The sequence below is a fragment of the Vigna angularis genome, chromosome 2, assembly GCF_016808095.1.
Source record: "Vigna angularis cultivar LongXiaoDou No.4 chromosome 2, ASM1680809v1, whole genome shotgun sequence".
NCBI lineage: Eukaryota > Viridiplantae > Streptophyta > Magnoliopsida > Fabales > Fabaceae > Vigna > Vigna angularis.
This window is the reverse complement of record NC_068971.1, coordinates 16,463,758-16,485,530: the sequence shown is the minus strand read 5'-3', so window position 1 is coordinate 16,485,530 and position 21,773 is coordinate 16,463,758. Positions and strand designations below refer to the sequence as shown.

General features: G+C 34.8%; 2 protein-coding genes across 2 annotated transcripts; one reads left to right on the top strand and one right to left on the bottom strand.

The window, feature by feature from the left end:
• Positions 1-8,132: 8,132 nt before the first annotated feature.
• LOC108328148 (GDSL esterase/lipase WDL1) lies at positions 8,133-9,739 on the top strand. The gene is made up of 6 exons (XM_017561962.2): positions 8,133-8,311; positions 8,513-8,590; positions 8,715-8,855; positions 8,933-9,015; positions 9,093-9,236; positions 9,326-9,739. The coding sequence occupies exons 1-6, from the start codon at positions 8,201-8,203 to the stop codon at positions 9,537-9,539; spliced, it is 771 nt and encodes a 256-aa protein (XP_017417451.1). The 5' UTR covers positions 8,133-8,200; the 3' UTR covers positions 9,540-9,739.
• A 9,105-nt stretch (positions 9,740-18,844) lies between these two features.
• On the bottom strand, positions 18,845-19,465 carry LOC108327332 (uncharacterized). Its single transcript, XM_017561049.1, has 2 exons — positions 19,219-19,465; positions 18,845-19,122 (listed from the first exon to the last, which is right to left on the bottom strand). Exons 1-2 carry the CDS (start codon positions 19,463-19,465, stop codon positions 18,845-18,847), a joined length of 525 nt encoding a protein of 174 aa, XP_017416538.1.
• Between the last annotated feature and the right edge of the window lie 2,308 nt (positions 19,466-21,773).

The window sequence follows — 21,773 nt, the reverse complement described above, 5'->3', positions numbered from 1 at the left end:
AAAAAAAAAATCATTTTCTTGAGAATTGAGGTTCCATAACCCACGCTTGACTTGAGCATCGGAGTATCTTTGCAGGTACCCCCTCTGTTGGAGTGGAGGAGCTGTACAACTTGAAGGAGAGTGAACGACTCCCAAAAAGGTGAACAGGTAACATCAATTAAGGAGAAGTGAATTTCCAAGATATTTAAAAGCAACAAAGATACATCAGCAAGGTCCGTGTCTCGGTCCCGAATATTTATACCGAAACACTATTAATACGCATTAAACAACTCTCTCCATTCTATGATTAGGCGAGTCTTGCAATATACATTACACAAGTTTGTTCATATACTAATTAGACGAGTTTAACAATAGACATCTAACAATATACATTAAACAAGTGTGTCCATATACTAATTAGGCGAGTCTAACAACACATATTGAATGAATTTGTCAATGCATTGATTAGACAAGTCTAATAATTCACATTACATTAATCTATTCATACACTAATTTATATTTGTAATGATTTAACTATACATATTTTTGCATATCATTTATACTTTTAGAGAGTCTACTGTATTTTTACACATGTTTTATCCTTTGTACTTTTTACAAAAGTCTATTATTTATACTTTTATAGACATATTAACTTTCTAAACCTACAAATGATTCTTAAGATTGATTTTATTTAAATTTTAATTATAAATTTAAAAATATTTATTATTTTTTCTCGATATTTAATTCTCTTTTAATATACATATAAATAAACATCACCCATTCGTGCGTAGACAGGATTTAAAATTAGTTATAAAAATAAAAATTACAACAATATATTGAAATATTTTTTTTATAAAATATTTAGAGGAAAAACACACCTAACGAAGGCACGAATTCAAAAATAGATAATAAAGTATTTTAAAAACTCAAAATTTAAAAAGTTGGAAAAATTGAATAAAAATAGAACTGAGCCACTGAAAACGTGCACCAAAAACGAATTCACAATGTTTAAAAAAATTATAAATGTGTTTCCAAACACTAGTCTTGAAATAAAAAAACCCATGAAAATAAGTATTAAACACGATTTATAAAAATAAAAAAGCATACAATTTATAAACATGTTCTGAGACAGGATTTTAACGCAAACGGAAGAAAGATATATTTATAAACCTAAATTATGGTTTGAATACCACTTCTTTCTTTTCAAGAAAGTTGTATTTTTAAGTATCATTTGTTATTAATAATTTTTTAAGGTTTAAATACTAATTTAGTAATTTATTATTTTTATTTACATTTTTTAATTAAGTCTTATTATGTGTTAAATAAATTTAATTTAATTATTTATGTTAAGTATTATGTGATAATGTCAATGTTATATGATAATATCAGTGTTATGTGTTGATGTTCAAGTTAGGTGTTAATGTCACTTGACTATTTTATATTCCATTTAATCTTTATATTTTTTTTCCATTCAATTGAATCCTAGTATTTTTTAAAAATTGGGATATTTTAAAAAATTGAATAATATTATTTATAACATCCCAATTTTTATAGTGTTTACTAATATAGGATATGTCACATTTTTAATATTACAAAACAGTTGACTCGAGTAAAACAAATAAACTGTCATTTCAATTATTCAGAAAATAATATATAATAGTGAGATATATTACACTGAGCAAAAAGCGTAATATAGACTTTACAAAATAGAAAGGAAGACGAAACATCATACTCTAAGCTTCAGCTCTTCTACTCAATAGCTCTTGCTCACTGGAAATTATTCCTAAGCTCACACCATTAAGGTGATCATTGCAAAAGAAAAAAACAAGCACACATAGGAAAACAAACAATACAAAAACAAGAGTAAGCTAGTGTAAACAGAAAATATCATAAAATTACAAAAATTTCTACATAAATCATCAAACCAAACCAAGTATACAAACATTCTAAAAACATATAATAAGCACAAACTTGACTTATCCGGATATAGTACGAATGTCTAGTTATAGTGGTTCCTGCACTTGTAGTGGTAATTTTGTTGGCTCAATCTAAGCTACCATACAAGGTTAGTCTATTTCAATTGTCTTTGACCAAAACAAGGCCCCTAGACAAGAATCTCCTACTATTCTCGCCACATGAATCATCACTCTCTAATTGAGCATGAATGATCATTAGAATGTCAAGACGAACCTCAAACTTAACTTCGGCCATTCATACCAACAACACTATTGGGCACCGTCATATAACCTCTCCGTGAGGATCATGGAATTACGTCCCTCAATACCATTTACTTGATCCACAACATACTCATCATCACTCATCATATAAACATCACATATTCAAAGTGTCTCAACTATAAAAACTCACTTATAAAAATCTGGAAATAATAATCACCAAAATTACACAGTTTGCTTCATAATAGCTTGATACTCATACTAGACATGGAAAACAGCCTTGAAACCCACACCAACAGTTTTGGAAGGGTCCAACCACCCCCCCTAAAACGACCTAAAGAATGTAAAAAACGGATGTTTGGAACCCCAAATTTGTGATTCCCCACAACTTAGTTTCTGCTAGACAACTCCTCACTAGACTACTCTTACCCAGACGATCTTACCAAACGACCCCATACCAGACAATCTCTTACCAGACGACTCCTTACTAGACGATTCTTCACCCAAACGATCTCTTACCAGACAACCCCTTACCAGGCGATCTCTTACTCATACGATCTACCAAATTTTTGTACAATAAGAGGCTAACTAAGCCCTAACTGGCCCTAAGATAGTTCCTAAAACTGCAAACTTTCCCCACAACCATGATCTTAAATCTTACCTGTTAAAACCCCCGCTTTTATGCAAAAAACTCAATCTTCTTCTAATTTATCCCATACCCAAATTCTGTAACGACACATCAACTCAAACTCACTAAATCTACATTCACAAATTCATCAATAAACAAACTTTAACAGCAACAAACCAAACACACCAACATGCATAAGTTTTTAATTCAACATACCACCATTTTCAAGCACCAAACATATCAAGTTTCACGATTTAATTAAAGTTCATAAATTAATCATCACATCATCATCCAAACATCAAATATCACATGCATACTAAATCAAAACCAAGCAAACTAGCTTCCCTTACCTGGTTGATGCTCAAACAACTCTATGAACTCTAAAATTCTTCCTACGGCTTCAAGATCTCTTTTTACTCCTAAAATTCATGACAATTTGATCAGAGTATACCCTCAGTACCACTAATTAATAGAGAATATTAATCAAGACTCAAACGCTAAAAGAGTGAAGAAAAATCCTACATGCAAAGACACCCAAAATTTAAGGAAGAAGGGTAGAAATCAACTTACCCTGGCTAGAAACGAAAATTTCGCCTCAAGGAACCCTTAGGCGATATCTGATCTTTCGATAAATGAGTGAGGAATTGGAATTTCTAGAAAAAAGGTAAAAGTTTTAAAAAATTACGTTTTAAAGAGATAAAATTTCTTAGAAACTCCTATTGATAATTTTAAAATAAAATAATAGAATATCATTATTTAAAACACTCCATAGTATCTAATACTTGATTTTTGAAGATCTAACATTATTATTCTTTAAAATGAGATGGAATTAGTAATTAAACATGATATTAACATATATCTATGTTAAAAAAACTTAAAAGATGAAAAATAATTAAAAATTATTTAAATTAACAACATTTATAAAAATCTAACAAAAAATAACTAAATTAAATCGATTTAAAATAAAAAATATTTAACTAAAAAAAATAAGAAATCAAAACGAATAAAAACAATAAATATATAGGACAAAATAATTTTTTTTTAAATCTATCTATTATGTAATTCCACATCAAATGTCAAGTCCCCTATCGTACTAGCTGCTTCTGTTGTCCACGTGATACCCCATCTCATCAATTTCTCAGACTATTGGTTGAAGACAGGTCACACAGGCATTAAATCAATTTGTCAGGCTATTATTTCTCACTTCATTTACATTTAAAAAAAATATATACTTTTAGTATAATTTAAATTTAAAATACTTATCACAATAAACTACTAATACATAAAATAACAAATAAAGTTCACTACAATATAATTTTACAAATAAATTTTTTTAAATATGGTTGTATAAAATAAAGCATTCAATAACAATGTAAACCCAAAAAAAAGAAAGTGCAGAATACAACGAATTTGTTACGACGATGTTGATCACGCTAAGGTCAAATCTATTTTCTTGAGAATTGTATTTATTTAAAGAAAAGAACACATGTTATCAAATTTATTACAACTCATGGAACTCGTTTGCCAACTCAGGCACCTTATTTGACAACTCACACACACCTCGTTTGACTAGCTAGATTTTGTTGATGATTAATGAAATCTTTTTCTAAGATTCATTTGGTTTTAACGTTGCTGCTTATTATTACAAAATGTTGGATGATAAACGCTACGGTTTTTATATATGGCCATTGATAAAGTTACAATCCCAAATAATAATCTTCCGTGATAAACGTTACCATTCACATGGTCTTATCAACTATTTTATAAAATTATATATCATATATTTGACTACCCACAAAATTAGAATGGGAAAATATAACATACAAAAGATTGGCAAACATCATGTACACATATGATAGTAACAATCATCTTGTCGGTCTTTAATTTAAATAAACGAGGTAAAATTAAACTTTTATCGTACAATCAAGTGTTAAATAGAATTTGCATTGGGATTGGGCATCCCCTTTTTTATTATTTAAAATTAACTAAAAATCTTGAAGGATTTTTTAAATGTTAATACATTTAAGTTTTAAGTTTGACGTAAAATTAAAATTTACTTATATTTTAAATTTTGTTAAATTTAATTTTTTAAATTAAAAAGTTAATAAATATAATTATTTTAATTCAATGAACACAAGTTTTTTTTATATATATTAAATAAATTTTTTTATATATATTAAATGATTTTCCAAACTGACATTAGTTAAAACATATGAAACGGTCTATACAACTTATATTAATTCAAACGTTATTTGACTTTGACATATAAAAAATTTAATTTAATTAATTAAAAGATTTATATTTATTTATTTTTAAAATTCATCAACATTAAAATTTGGAAAAAAAAATAATTTGATATAAAATTTAACATTAAAAGATATATTTAATCTGAATGTATTAATATTTTAATATCCACATGGTTGAATGGTGGGAATGGTAGAGATTTGGAGTTGAATAAAAATGATATGATGGAAGCATGTGTGGGTCATGTGACTTGATTTGGTTAATGAAGTATATAAAATAGATTATATAGTCGTAAAAGGATGAACTGAAATCAGATCTGTTACACCGGCTGGTAACATGGGTTATTGCTGCCGCAACTACTCGCAATAAGTCTAACATTTCTTGAACTGCAAATTTCCATATTGCAGGAGGCCCACTTGTTTGCCTATTTTCAAATGGTACATTTGGAGTATAATTTAAAGAGGGAAAGAAAGAACAACTTTTCATCTTTATAAATGTTATTTACATTTTATCATTTTTTTATATGACACGTATTGATAACTCTAGAATATTCTACTCTTATATTTATTTCTATAAATACTATATTTAGTCATTAAAATGTTGTTGTGCTTTTTATTGTGAGAAATTCTATTTTAAGCCTTTTAAATATATTTAACCTTTTTTGGGTAAGTTAAAAGAGTCTGTTGTTCACTTTAACCACGTAGGATTTAAGGTTATAACATTGATCCTTTGTAGGAAAAAAATAGTTATTTCTATTACATTGATCCTTTGTAGGAAAAAAATATATATATTCTTTTGGATAAAAATGATAAATGAATCCATTTTCATAAATATTGTTCAATATATTTTAATTTTAATAAAAAATCTGTATATTAACTAAGTATAGATATGAGTGTAAATAATATTTGATTTTTTTAAATTAAGTATGAAAATTGAGACATATTATGTTTTTATTACGAAATTCATCTTACTATTTGTCACTATATGTTTTAAATTAATAAAACATATTTAATTTATTATGTAATCAATACTTATATTAACTTTTTTTTAATACTTAGTTTCATAATTTATCTATAAGACATATTTTATTTGCTTAATTTTTTTATAATTATTTAATTTTTATTCAATTTTTATCTGATATTCTTATTTGCTATTTTTATAATTATAATTTTATCTTGATATTACATACTAAAAAAATAAAATATACAATTTTTTTATATTTAATAGTATAAGATTTTTCGATTATTATTTGTAAATAACATATTTAATTAATATTTTAAAAAATAAAATAATTAATAGAGTATAGGTATGAGTTAGATGTGAAAGAAACAAGAAAAAAAAATTAAATCTATTAAATACAAAGATGAAGATTAGGAGAAACTTTTATTTTGAAGATAAATGAATTTTTACTTTAATCTTGAAATTATTAAATGCCTACCTATTCCACCCAATTATCACCTACAACTCATTAAAACTTGTTACTTAACGAATACTCAACAAGTCTAAAGTGAACAAGTAGTAATTAACTTTAATTTTACTGAGAATTCATATCAGAATATTAACATCCCATACAAGGGCTTGTTTCTCTACATCCATAAATTATACATCATCTAAATATTTCAAGACAAAAGATGCATAATTTAAAATTCTCATCTCTTAACCTACTAAAACATTTTTCAAGAAAAAAAAAAGAATTGAGTCCAAAAAAGCCATATAATCTTAAATATAATAGTATATTATACAAAATATTATTTATTAAATAATATTTATAAAAATGCATTACTAAAATGGATTAAACCTTGCAAGGTATTATTCGGAAATTTTAATTTCTTAAACCCTAACTAGTAAAAGATTCTCTTAAACTAAACATGATTAGTGGGATTGGATCTAATTTTTAGATTGAATCGGATTAGGTATAAGAATGGTTTAAAAAAAGATGTTAGTTCGATAATTCTTACTAAATATACAACTATATAGCTTTGTTTATATAAATATAAATATTTGAGTAAAACAATATATTTATATGTATATAATATGAGTAGTTATCAAATAGTTGTAAATGGGTCGAGAATATACCAGTAGTTATTATCAAACCTAACATGGGTACTACTATTATTGTATGAAGGTTAGGTACCTGCTACCCTCGTAAAAAACGTGTATGGGCTGAAAAGACGTCACATTTTTAAAACATTGCTTTCAAAAATTATACTGCATAAATAATGAATAAAACATAAAAAAACAAAAAAGACGTCAAATTTATAGTTTAGTTTTAAACTGAAATACAATAGATAAAATGTGTACACAATCAAAATATTAAAAGCACATAGTTTTATAAAATAAAAGACTAAAGATTTCTATTTTAGAGTGTGAATGAATTGAATAAAATAAAGAGACAAAATTATATTGTGATACAGAGATTGTGAATTACGTTGAAAAGATGTGTGAGTTTATAATAATGCATTCCGTTGTATGACATGTAATATTGAATCTACTAAAAAGCAAGTCTCTTGATTCAATAATTGAAAAGCACGTCCGAACCAAATCCAATTCATGGCCATAAAAAAAGAACCTGAATCTTAGTTACCTTGAACAAGTTAAGTTACCTTGTCAATGGTTTTTTGTCTCTTACGGAAACCCCTCTCCACATGCACACAAAAGGTCTCTTTACATAACTATTTCACTTTAAGGCTACACAAAGAACAACTAAAAAGGGCCTTTGATGAAGAAGTAATAGTTGTTGTTTATGCATTTTTTTTTTCAATTTTTGATGTGATATTTTGGTACCAGCGTGGACAGAATAAGACAAAGACAGATACGAAATAGACAATAAACATTTCAAATTGAATTTGTATACTTCAATTTGTGGAAAATTATTGGGTAAAATTTTACCACATGATATATGATTAATTGTTTAGATAAATAAAAACTTGCGTAGACATAGTATAGAAATTAATTGAGATTAAAATAATAAGTGGAGACAGTGAAGGAACCAATAATTGAGCTGAATTTTCTCCTAAAAAAAGGGGAAAAGATTAAATAAAAAAGACTGGAGGATCGGGAGGTAGGTAGTAGGTAGGTGATGAAGTCAATACATATATTCTAGTCCAACGTATCTCAGTGTATATTCAGCGTTCAAGGAAAAAAACAGAGAAACAAACAGAGAGGAACTCGAATAATGTCAGGAACCTCGAGGCCTCAGTTTGTTCTCTTCGGTTCTTCCATTGTTCAATTTGGTTTCTTCGGTGAAGGTTGGGCTGCTACTCTTGCTCACTTGTACGCTCGCAAGGTACGTTTTCTTCTTCTTGTTCTTCTTCTTCTTCTCAAAACAACATATGCAAGAGTATCTGATGCATGTTGGAGAAAGGATTTTGAGTTCAGTTCAAACCTTCTCAGAAAGTTTCTTACTTGTATGGTTGTCACCTTTTCTTATGTAATGAAAATCACTTTTACGTAACCTTCCTCGTTTTAACAACCCCTTTTGACACAGGCTGATATAATCAACCGAGGATACGCCGGTTGGAATACAAGGCGTGCTCTGCAGGTTCTGGACAAAGTTTTTCCCAAGGTATTCATCTTTCCACTGCTTCTGTTCAATACAGAATCTCCCTTTTGTTCACTGTACTTAGAAAATTGCTTTGGTATTGATTACTCTGATCCTTGCTAAGACTGTGTGAACTCGTTGAATTCAGGATGCCCGTGTACAACCTTCATTGGTCATCGTCTACTTTGGAGGCAATGATTCTTCGTTTCCTGACCCAACAGGATTCGGTACTTCTGTGCCTCTCGAAGAATATGTCGAGAATATGAAAAAGATCATTAACCATCTCCAGGTTTTTTATTTCTACCCTTTTCTTGTTATTCTCGTGTCCCTGCAAAAGCTTGACCCATTATTTATGAACGATTGCAGAGCCTCTCAGACACTACTCGCATTATTGTACTGAGTGCTCCTCCCATCGACGATGTAGCGCTTAACATACAATTCGCAAGAAGGTGATTCAAATTTTACTTTATGATTATAAGTTGCAATGGTGGTAGTTAGAATTGGACTAATTGTTGGAGTGAAACAGCAATGGGAAACCATCGAGGACGAACGAAACTTGTCGAGTGTATTCAGAGGCATGTTTGGAACTGTGTCAGGATATGAATATCAAGGCCGTTGATCTATGGACTGCTCTTCAGAAAGTGGAAAAATGGCAAGAGGCTTGTTTTATGTAAGTATAGTCTCATTGAAAAAATGGATTTTGTGGTGTTGATGATGATGATGATGATGATGATGAAGAAGAATTGTTTTGGTTTTCAGCGATGGAATTCATCTGTCACCTGTGGGAAACAAGGTTGTGTTCAAAGAGGTATTGAAGGTTCTGAAAGAGGCAGATTGGAAGCCTAGTCTGTATTGGAAATCGATGAAAAATGAGTTTGACGAAGATTCACCGTACGATCCATTTTTTGATGATGGAAGACCATATAATAATCTTTCGAACTGGGTCCTCCCTGACAACGACTACTGGGATTAGAACTGTGTATCCTAATTTAGTGAATTGTTTGCAGAAGCCTTCAAATAAAAGTGCCATGATAGTTTCCTTGTGTACCATCAGAAAATGGAGGTGGACTTCTCCGTGCTTTCTCAGTCTATGCATGTAATAAACTGTTGCTTCAATTTTTGCTCTGTTCTTTAATAAGTGGCCTTAAATAAAGTTGTGTGTCTTCAATCTAATCTATCAAAGCCTATGCTCTTTTACCAACTACACAACCACTCAAGTATCTATCATCATATCACATATATTTCTTCCACTATTTTTTTCTCAACACATTTCACATAATCCTAACAAAATATTTTAACACTCATAATTTACGTTTTTCTTTATCTTATATTACTTTCAACTTTCTTATTATGTAAATTTTTTAAGTGATATTTAAATTCTTAACATAAATAGTAATTTAAGATATGTGACTTCAATATATAATTTCTCTGACATTGATACAGAAATGCCAGTTAAGCTAGCTTATACATCGATGGTTAATAAACTGATGTAAACTTTTGTGCTACAAGGCATATTATATTGTATCCCACACTAGATTTTAAATGCTAAGAATGTTAGTGTATGAAACTACGTAAAAAAAAATAGAATTATATGTCTCAAATTTATTATCATAAAGTATTTCTAAACTTCAGAAAATTTTAAATTTATTCCAAGTGTACGTGTGTAAGGGAAAATTGATCAAATTATATATATCCATATAATTTTTGTTAAATTTTAATGTTTTTAATTGGAATCTTTCTTTTTTCAAAACTTAAAATTCATTTAATTCAAGTCATCTTTACAATTTCTTTTACTAATATAAAATTGTTTAAAATTTCGTTTACGATTCAAAATTGGGGCAACATATTTTTCTAAAAATATATTAAATTTAAATGATTTGATAAATTTATTATTGTTGATCAATTTAAATAAAATTTACCATAAGAGAAATGATGTTTTGGTATTTTGACATTGACAACTTATTTTTAAGTGTAATATGATCATTACAAAATTATACTTGTATTTGTAAGAAGAAATTAATAATAAAGACCGTAAAAAAATTGAGTGTGAAGATATAATAACCGATATAAAATTAAGAATTTAAAGTTTAGGTTCACAAATTATAAATAAAATCATATTGGGACTTTTTTTTATAATTTCATTAATTATGCAATAATAAAAGTATACATAATGTGATCTCTCTTATATTTATGTGTAAGAAAAGGAGAATAAAAAGAAGATTGGCCAATGAAAGACTATATTTAATTCTTGATAAAAATCAAATATCATTAGCAATATTAAATACAAATATTCCGTGTGATAACTCTAACTTAGGTAATATGTCAAAACCATATTCTATTTCTTGGTTGTGTGTGAGAGCCATTATTGAGGCACAATTAATTAGGTAAGAGTTTGTTGAATTTGGTTGAATGTGATTTTTGTGGTGAAGATGGCTGGGTAGCTGTACTTCCTCGTCGACTCCCAAGGTACTTTTTTGTCTTATTCTTTTTCTTGGTGAATATCATCAAAGATGGGATCTTGATTATGGGATCTTGATTTATTACTTATGATTTTTTTAGTTCTAGAGTGAACATGAGAATTTAAAATTGTAATCTAAAATCCAATCTAAATTTAAATAATTAGATTTGAACTCGAAGATCTAGGTCGATCCATCTGAAGGTCAAGATGTATTGATCAACTTGAAGGTCAAGTTGAGTTAATTTGATTAAAGGTGAGACTAGTTAGTTGAATTGAACGTTGAAATATGTGAGTTAAGTTAAAGGTTGAGCTGAATTGGCTGAAGCATTTAGTCGAGTTAAGTCAGCAAGGTCGAAAGACGAGACAAATTTGTTCATGTTGAAGGTTGAGCTGAGTCGAGTCGATCGGGATTGTAGATCGAACTGAATTGACTCGAGCTGTAGGCTGAGTTAAGTCTGCCCATTACAAAGTTTGAGCTATGCCAGTCTGGGTAAAATGTCAAGTCGAGTTGAGTTAACCCAAACCAAAGGTTGATCCGAGCCGATCCAGACTGAAGGTTGAGTTAAGTCGAGCTGAATTGAAAGTTGAGTTAAGGTGGCTCATACAGAGATTGACCTAATTCAGACTAGGCAAAAGTCATGACGAGTCAACTTGTGTCATAGGTTAAGACAAGTTAGTCCGGACCAAAGGTCGAGATGACTTTGTCTAAGTTAAAGGTTGAGAAGAGTCGCCTGGACCATAGGTGGAAGTGAGTTAGTCAGAATGAAGGTTATGAGGAATTGACGTAGGTTGAAGGTTAAGTAAATTCATCGTAGGGCGAAGTTCGAATTGGATGAATGACGAGCTAAGTTAGTCATGGCCAAAGGTTAAGACAAGTTGACCGAGTCAAAGGTTGATATGAGTAGTCTTAAGCCGATGATTTAGATGAGTCAGTCCAAGTCAAAGGTTGGGAGGAGTCCATTTTGACTGAAGGTTGAAATGAGTTAACCCATTCCTAAGGTTGAGACGATTTGGTCTTGACTAAAGGTCACAGGAGTCTGCCTAGACCGAAGGTTAAGGTGAGTTGGCTTAACCGAAGGTTGGGATGAGTTCACAATGACTAAAGACTAGGATAAGTCGTCTTGGTTTGAAAGCCATGTTAAGTAAACTTAGATTAAGGATAGAGGTGAGTTATCCAAATATTTTTAAAATAGAACTTATTTTATCCAAATAAAAAAATTAAAATATAAAATATTTTAATTATTTCATCCAAATAAACTATTTAACAAATAAAAGAAATTTATTAATATGTAATCCAAATATAATGTATTTTAATTTGTTAAAATTGCTAAAATCCCTGTCAAACTTAAGATTAATGTGTTATGTTAAAAGTAATATTGATTTAAATAAGTCTATTGTGGTAGAAATATATGGTAAATTTCAACTCAGTTTTAGAAAACCTGTTAGGAATCTAAAAGATATCACACTCTTACATGAATTAAATTGCTAGGAACTCACAATTAAGACTTTATGTTGAATTAAATAAGTGAGACATATATGTTCTGTTGTAATAGAAATATATGATAAAAATTCAACTTAATTTTGGAAAAAATTGTCAGAAATCCAAGAAAAATCGGTCTCTTATATAAATTCTTTCGGTAAGGTAGACCGAGAACACTATTCCGCTCCTCCTTCCCTCGCTTCGAAGTGGTTGCTCCTCGCCTGGTATCGATCGGGGGTTGACCTGCACAAAACACTCTGACGCTCAAGTCAGGATTACGCTATGGCAGATTAACTTTACTATTGATTCAGATGTTTAACCTAGTCATTAATCTTATATTTATAGACTTCACAAAATGGTCAGCCCATTAATCATTCATTAATGTTGTATATTATTGGGCCCTGTAATATGCTAATTATCCATAAATGCCGCATTCCTGCTGTTACTGTGATTATTAAACGCGTTGATTAGTCATTAATGACATTTACCTCACCTGGACCCACTGTTGATCGTCCAATATCCCTTTAGCTAATGACTCGATCGGCCCAGAAGATTTGGTCATGTTCTCCATCTTCATGACCGATGGGCTACTGGGGAAGTAGTACATTAAGCCCCCCAAGCCCCGAGCGACTATCAGTAGGCGCGAAGGGGTTTAAAGTTTAAAGTGGTTTAGGTAAAGAGTAACCGTTGGTACCAGGACACGTGTAATCGTGTCAGTTGGATTTGAAAGGTCAGCTCTTCTCCAGCATTGGATCTACCAGCAACGAAAGGCCTAGATTTATCGTTGAAACCGCTTTTCTAGGCTATAAATACGAGGAAGGTCCACCCGTCATTTTCACATCTTTAGTCCTCTTTTTCTTCTTCTTCGATCGTCTTTGCTTAAAGGTGATTATGTCTTCTTCGCTTTCCGTCAATGAGGTTGTCGGTGAGGGTCTGGGGTACGCTGATGAGGCGGCACAGTCATCGTCCTCCGTAAGCTCTTCTATTCTTGGATCTGAGAACAAAGGCTCCGAAGGGGATGTGGAGCTAGAGGTCGACAACACCCGGGAATGGTCCGGTGCCACCCCCTCCTCCTACTATTAAAGGGTACAAATGGGCTCCCCACAAGGTAGGCTTGCACGCTCCTTACTTTACTACCAGCGCTTCCATAGAGTTTTTGGCGGGTCGAGTGTGCTTGCTATCTAACATAAGGGATGCTGAGCGCATTAAGCTAGTAGTTTGTAGGGCAAATGAGCGGGCATGCCACGGGCGTGAAGGTTACGATCTAGATGTCTTTTATGTGTGTCACCCTGTTTCGGGATTTAGGCGTTCGACTTCCCTTTTTCGACTTTCAAATGGGCGTTCTGCGAGCCTTGAATGTATGCCCAATTCAACTACACCCGAACGGGTGGGCTTACATGCAGGTCTTCTCTGTGGTTTGCTCTGCCCTCATCTTAACCCCTACTCCTGCTGCCTTTTTGCACTTCTTCCGAGCTATACCCGTTGCGAGTAAATCCTGGGTATCCCTCGCCCCCGTGAAGGATAAGCAATTGTTCACTTTGTTCAATACGTCATACAAGGATTTCAAGACCAATTTTTTTAAGGTCGCCGTAATGGACTCCCATTGGTCAGGTTTTTACTTTGAGGACGGTCGGCCAAAATTTCCTTTTTATTGGACATCAAGTCCCAAGAAGGTGATTTCATGGTCTAAGGCTGAAACGACCCCTGATGAACTAGACGTAATCAGCTAGTTTGATCAGCTACCCCGGAAGATCTCCTCTCGCAAGCTCATCGGTTTCTTGGGCTCTAACACTCTGCGTGCTAGAGTGTTCGATAAGACTTTCATTACACCTTACAGCCACCTTTGACTTATCTAAATTTTTCTTCTTATTTCAGATTTATACGGTGGCATGGAAAAGCATCGGGCTTTCTTAGCAATGATGGTCCGCAAGAAAGAAGAGCTGAAGAAAACTGGAGAAGGCACATCCTCTCCTAATGTTGTGGGTTTAAAGAATCCCACTCCCCGATCGGTCCACTCTGCACCGAAGGTTTCTGCTGATCAACCCTTCAATGTTCCTCTTACCATTCCTGAAGAGGTCCACCCTGAGAGTAGTGCAAAGAGAAAAATGTCTCGGGAGAAATCTGTTTCTTCCAATAAGAAAAGCAAGAAGAAGACACTAGAGGGTCCTCTGTGCACTGGTCCCCTCGATCCGAGCTTGAGCATTGTTGAGCGTCTTCAATACAACCTCCAGCCCGATGAGAAGAAACCCTTTAGGGAGATGTCTCCCAGCGAAGCTTTGGATATGGCCTATGAACTCACCGGTGCAGCCAAATCTTTGATGGTTGAAGAATTGGAAACCGCACGTCAAGATTTAGAAGCTGCCCAAAAGGAAAACATCAACCTGTTACTTCGTCTGATCGAAACCCTAAAAATTGCCGAGGATGATTGTACGAAGGCCACCACTTCTTTGACCCAAGCCAAAAATACCAATCGTCAACTCAAGCGGGAAAATGATACCTTGAAGTTGGACTTGCAGAAAGCTTCAACCCAAAATGATGAGTTGATGAAAGAGAGGGACTCCCTGATTGTCGATCAGAAGAAACTTGCTGCGAAAAATGAGTACTTGGCCCGTGCCATGTGCGACGAACGTCTTCATGGGTTCGATCAGGGCATCGCGCAGTGTCATTACTTCTTCGAAACCCCTCTAAATCACCCTGGGTTCGACATCATGAAGGTCTTGGTCGACGGCCAGCTGGTGACTTTAGCCCTTCCTGATGATAATGTAACCCAGCCTGCCATCAACCCTAGCATCGCCAAGGAGACTCTAGTTTTCGAGCCTGCGGGTGACGAAGATGTGACCCTCGACACGTGATCACGAACGTTTTCCAAGTCGTACTTTTGATTTTACCTAGTTTTTGGCCTGTACTTAGTACAATTTCCTGTACAAACTTTAACAATGAATGATCAAAACGTTGGTCTTATTTTGTATTCGATATTAGCCAACATTAGCTTTAACTGATATCCTCATCGCGATTCGAGTCTCAATTTTCTTCGTCATTCAAAAGTAAAAATTTGCTAATATTTACCGATGACAAACGATAAATATAGGAACGCAACCTTTTAGCCCAGAACTTGAAAGTTGTGTTGAGTGACGAACGACAGGGATCCCCTTTTGATCATAAATCTAAAGATAAACGATTGTTCAATCACCACATCGTCTGGTCCTTCAAGACAATTCCTGCACCTCCTCTGTTCTTGCTAGCTGATCCGTCAACGAAAATCTTCCAGGTCGCTAGGTTATTCCCGACCCCTGTTGGAAGTTCCGCTGCAAATTCTGCCAAGTGTTGCCCTCGTACCGACCCGAGCGGTTCATAACGTAAACTGAACTCTGATAACTCAACAGACCAACCAACTATCCTTCCTCCCAAATCTGGTTTTCGCAGGATCTTTTGCACTGGGTGATCGGTTCTTACCACCACCTGATGGCCCTGGAAGTAAGGCCTCAGGCGTCGTGTTGCGTTTAATACCGCCAAAGCTACCGTCTCCAACTGCTGATACCTTGTTCTGAGTCTTTAAGAATTCTACTAACAAAGTAAACTGGTTTGAACTCTGGAGTTTCCTGCACCAGTGCAACACTGATCATGACATCAATTGTAGCTAAATAAAGTTGCAAATCAAGCTCGCTCTCCGGTCGCCCCATGACGGGTGGACTAGTTAATATCTGCTTCACTTTTACAAATGCGCCTTCGCACTAATCATTCCACTGTCCTTTAGTGTCCTTCTTCATTATCTTAACTATTATCCTTAGCCGTTCGGCCAGTTTAGGGATAAACCGGGATAAGGAAGTCAGACGTCCCACCACCCTTTGTGCCTCCTTCAAATTCTGAGGGTTTCTCATCTCTAACACCGCTTGACACTTTTCTGGATTAACTTCAGTCCCCCGTTCCGTCAGCATGAAACCCAAGAACTTTCCTGTCGACACACCGAACGAGCACTTGGTAGGATTCAATCGCATACCATATCTCCGCACCTGTCCAAACACTTCCACTAAGTCCTTCACATGTTCTTCCACCGTTCGGCTTCTTACAACCATATCATCAACGTAAACTTCCATACATTTCCCAATCTGTTGTTTGAAGACTTTATCCATCAATTGCTGGTAAGTGGCTCCAACATTTTTGAGACCGAATGGCATGACCTCATAGCAATAATTAGACCGCTCAATGATGAATGTCGTCTTTCCACAATCTGGATGGTACATGGGAATTTGATTGTACCCAAACTAAGAATTCGATATCCCGATGCGCCATCAACTAATCCATCAATGTTAGGAAGTGGATACGCGTCTTTCGGGCATGCTTTATTAAGGTCGGTGAAATCTGTGCACATTCGCCATTGCCCGTTTGACTTTTTAACCATTACCACATTAGCTAGCCACGTGGTGTACTTCACCTCCCGAATGAATCCCGCTTCCATTAGCTTCTTAACCTCTTCATCCACAGCCCTCCTTTTTTCCGCCCCTATACTTCATTTTTTTTTCGCCACCGCGTGGACTTCTCTTAATAAAGACAGTTTGTGTGACATTATGCTGGGATGAATTCTTGGCATATCTGCTGTCGTCCATGCAAACAAGTCTTTATTATCCTTCAGTGTTCGTCAGATGGCCTCCTTCTGATCGTCATCAAGATTCCCTCCGATGGAGGTGTATTGTTGTTAATCTCTTTGGCAAGTGCACCAAATCGTTCAAGTAATAAACCGTGATAAGACCAGGTATCGTTTTCCCAAGAGACTCATAATACTAGAAAATTGTGCGATTAACAACTCATCTAGACTCAAGAACAACTCATCATTTAAGAATATGTGCAAAAAAATAAATTCACAAGTAATTACAAGGTTGGACTTTGGTATTGAAGGCACTTGGAAATGGAAAAGACTAGAAATGGTATGAAATGACATTGCTAAGGTTAGTTTTCACCAATGCACTCTTATGTATAACCAATTTCATCTCCTCTCTATCAATTTACTAAAGTCAATCCACTAAAACACTCTAGCCCTAATCCCTTAGGTGAAAGAGCCTAGGTTTTCCTTATCAAACTCCAATCCCTTGGACAATCTAACAAGCAAACCCGCATTAAGAACTAGGATCTAAGACAACATGTTATCCCATCCCTGGCTTAATGACCCACAAGGACTCTTGTTTCAGTTCAAGATTTCATATCCCATCCTTGGCTCAAAGAAACCCCAAAATCAAGTCATGAACGTCCCCATTACATGCAAGCTTTAAGATCGGAAACAAGAATACTAGTAATAGATAGAAAAGAAATTTATAAATACGAAACAATCATTCATTACACAAGAGTTCATAGGCTACATCTAACCCTAACAAGATGAATCTGGTTCTCCATTTCCATGGAGAACCCTAAAGCTTACAAACATGGAAGATGGAAGAAGAAGGAGACCCAAAGGAAGAGGAGGAGATGTTCCCACAAGCTCCTCGCGCCCTCCATGAGCTCCAGACGTAAAATCGCACCTCCAAAGAACCAAAGACCCTTTTTTCTTTCTGCCTCGTGAGTATATATACTGACCGAATTCTCGCTTAAGCTAAATTATTCTCGCTTAAGCGAGAATAAACTTCTTGAAGAAGATAGTCATTCTCGCTTAAGCTAAATTATTCTCGCTTAAGCAAAAATGACTTTTAAATCAATGACTTCTTGGATCACCGAGGCTCTTCAATGTAATGGAGGATCTTCCTAACATCAAAATAGATCAAAAAATAAGGGATTAGAGTATTATTTACGTAATGTAGTTCAAAATATAGATAAATACTAAAACTAAATAAAAGAGAGGATTTAAGCAAGTAATAAGCTAAAGAAGAGTTGATTTTGCTACTAAAATGATGCTTAGATAATGGTAAGAATTAGCATTATCAATTGCTCTTCCCTCTCTCCTAGACTCCATGATTGCAACTCACCGAGCGGTTCCATACGATCTTCGGTATTCGTCCTAGGATCCAGATCTGCCATAGTTATTTCTACGCGTCCTACTCTTGGTCTTGGTGTCCACTATTCTATCTTTAATCCTGCTACATAACATTCCCGCGTCATCCTCTTATCTGCCCTAACCGTACAAATCATTCCTTCGTCTGACGGATACTTCAACGTCAAATGAGGTGTAGACATTATTGCTCCAAAAGCATTCAAGCAAGGCCGACCTAGCAAGACATTATATGAGGTATTAGCTTCGACTAACAAGAATCTGACCTTTAAGTCTTTGGCCTCCCGCTCGGTCCCCAAGCTCGTTCGGAGATCTATATACCCCCTCGTATCCACCCTTTCACCGGTAAAACCAAGAATCTGCTCACTAAACGCTACTATGATATCTTCCGATAGGTTCATTTACTGGAAGGTCTTCCAATATAATATTGGCCGAGCTTCCCTGATCTATCAAAACCTTAGCCCCGGTGTACTGGGCTATTACTGCCGTTATTACCATCGGGTCGTCTTGAATAGGGTCAGGAGCATGAAAATCTTCGTCCGAGAAGATAATCCTCGGCATTGACCTCCGCCTCACATCTGCTTGATTGACACTTCTCAGGTTTCTCAAGTGCCTCTTTCGGGCTGACGATGTAGCACCTCCTCCTGCGAAACCTCCAGATATAGTATTGATATGACCCTTAAAGGATCACTTAGTCTCCTTTCTTCCACCACGCCGATCTTCCCAGCGCTTTCCATTACCACCTGATTGTTGATTATTCTGCCTCGGATGATTCTTCCTTGGCACCTCCCGGCTCTTTTCCTCCTGCACGTATCTCTTGAGGTGGCCCTCTCTTACCAGCTCCTCTAATTTATCCTTTAGTGTATCATAGTCTTCTGTGTCATGCCCCAAGTTTTGGTGATACTTACAATGCTTCTGCCTATCAGCATTCCTTGCAGAGGGTGCTTGTAACAAGGTTAACAGATCCGCCCGCAAAGCTTCTTCCATCACCTTCACTCTTGTTGCACTCAACGGTGTATATCGGGTGTATCGGGGTCCTTTAGGGAATTCTCTTCTTTTGAAGTTCCCCCTTCATCCTGCTCTCGTGCTCGCTTTCCCTCCTTACGTCCTTGATCACGACCCACCACCCGCGCATACTTCTTCTTCTGGCCCTGTTGATAAGCCCGCATTTCCTCCACACGTATAAACTTGTTGGCCCTATTTTGTAGCTCCACCATGGTCTGCGTTTCCTCAGCATACAAACTGTCTGCCAAAGGTCCTGGTCGCAAAGCCTGCGTGAGGCTATTCAATATAAATTTCCTACCCACATCCTTCACCTGCCGAACGGTCCTATTAAACCGATCCATGAAGTCCCTCAAGGTTTCCCCTGTTGCTTGCCTCAATTTTAATAGGTCCAAATACGTCAGCTCTTGGGGCTTGCTTGAGGAGTACTGTTGCCCAAATAAATTGCACAACATCCCAAAACCATCGATCGTCCTGGGTTCCAACGAATGAAACCAAGCTAAGGCTTCTCCCTTCAATGATAAAGAGAACACCCTACGCCACACCAGATTATCAGTGGAGTAAACAGTCATTGCATCGACGAAGGATCGAAGATGCTCATTTGGGTCGGTCGATCTATCATACTTTTCCATTGCAGGAAGCGCTTTATTTTCAGGCATAGGCGCCTCCTTCATAGCCGATGTAAACGGGTGCAACCCCTCAGCTTCATCTGGTTGTCCTCCTTGACCAACGACAGCCCCTGGATCACGCCGGCCTCCCTGGTTTCCTGCAGCACTGTTCGCTTCATGGTTTCCGCCTCCCCTTGCGTGTTTCCCATGTCTCCCACTTGTGTAGAGATCACTAAGTGTTGGATCGACTGATCCCTATGTCTGTCCCGTTCTGCCCTTAACGCCTCAATCTCCGTCTGCATTGCCTCCATCCTCCTTTGCATTTCTTGCATCAACACCCTTGGATCCGCCTGCCCCGCCATTCTTGTGATCTTAACTGGGTAATTGTTGTCCTCGACCCCACGGTGGGCGCCAATTGTTTCGGTAAGGTAGACCGAGAACACTATTTCGCTCCTCCTTCCCTCGCTTCGAACTAGTTGTTCCTCGCCTGGTACCGATCGGGGGTTGACCTGCACAAAACACTCTGACGCTCAAGTCAGGATTACACTATGGCAGGCTAACTTTACTATTGAATCAGATGTCTAACTTGGTCATTAATCTTTAATTTATAGACTTCATAAAATGGTCAGCCCATTAATCATTCATTAATGTTGTATATTATTGTGCCCTGTAATCTGCTAATTATCCATAAATGTTGCATTCCTGCTGTTACTATGATTATTAAACGCGTTGATTAGTCATTAATGACATTTACCTCACATGGACCCACTGTTGATCGTCCAATATCCCTTTAGCTAACTACTCGATCAGTCAAGAAGATTTGGTCATGCTTTCCATCTTCATGACCGATCGGCTACTAGGGAGGTAGTACATAAATAATTTATACTTAAAAAAATGATAAATCTTTCCAAGTTATCCCAAAAAACAAAATTACATCTCTAGCATAAGAGTGTGAGGTAAGTTTCGGTTGTTGTTCTACATTTATTTTATGATCGTCTAATTTAATTTGTTTTTTCAGCATCTCTTGGGTTTATGTCCTCAAACTAACTAAGATTAAACATGCAAAAATTACAAAATAAATTGGAAATTCAATGAAGAATTTTTCCCAACGGTGATAAAATAGTTGTTCGAGTTTGGATGATAATCCGAGTAGGCCAAAGACATAAAAAATTATTTAGATTTTTAATAAAGCAAACTTCTTATATCTCAAGATTCTATGTATTGTTGGGAGTCGGTGATTTTTGGTAGACCTAGATTATATTGGTGAACAATGATTTTGACATCTTGATACCTTAAGGTGTGTTTGTTTTGGGAAGATGATTTGGGGGAGAGTCAGTTAATGGATTTGAGGGAATTTGAGGTAAATTTTTTGTTCTTTATTTGAGTGAATTTGGAGGTGAGTGAGAGTGAATTTAAAAGTAAAGTTTGTGAAAATTAGGGTAGGATTTGACCGATGTGACAGATAAAAAAATTGTTTAATTAATAAAAATTGAAGATTACCAAAATATCTATAGTTATAAAAACAATAATGTAAAATGATAATTGTTAATGTTATATTTAATTATAAATATGTTTATAAAGTAAAAAAATTTAAAATAATTATTAAAATGTAAAAAAATGGTAAAAATTAATTAACAAATCAGCTAGATAATCAAAATCTGTGTCTGATATATTTGCTTGAAAGA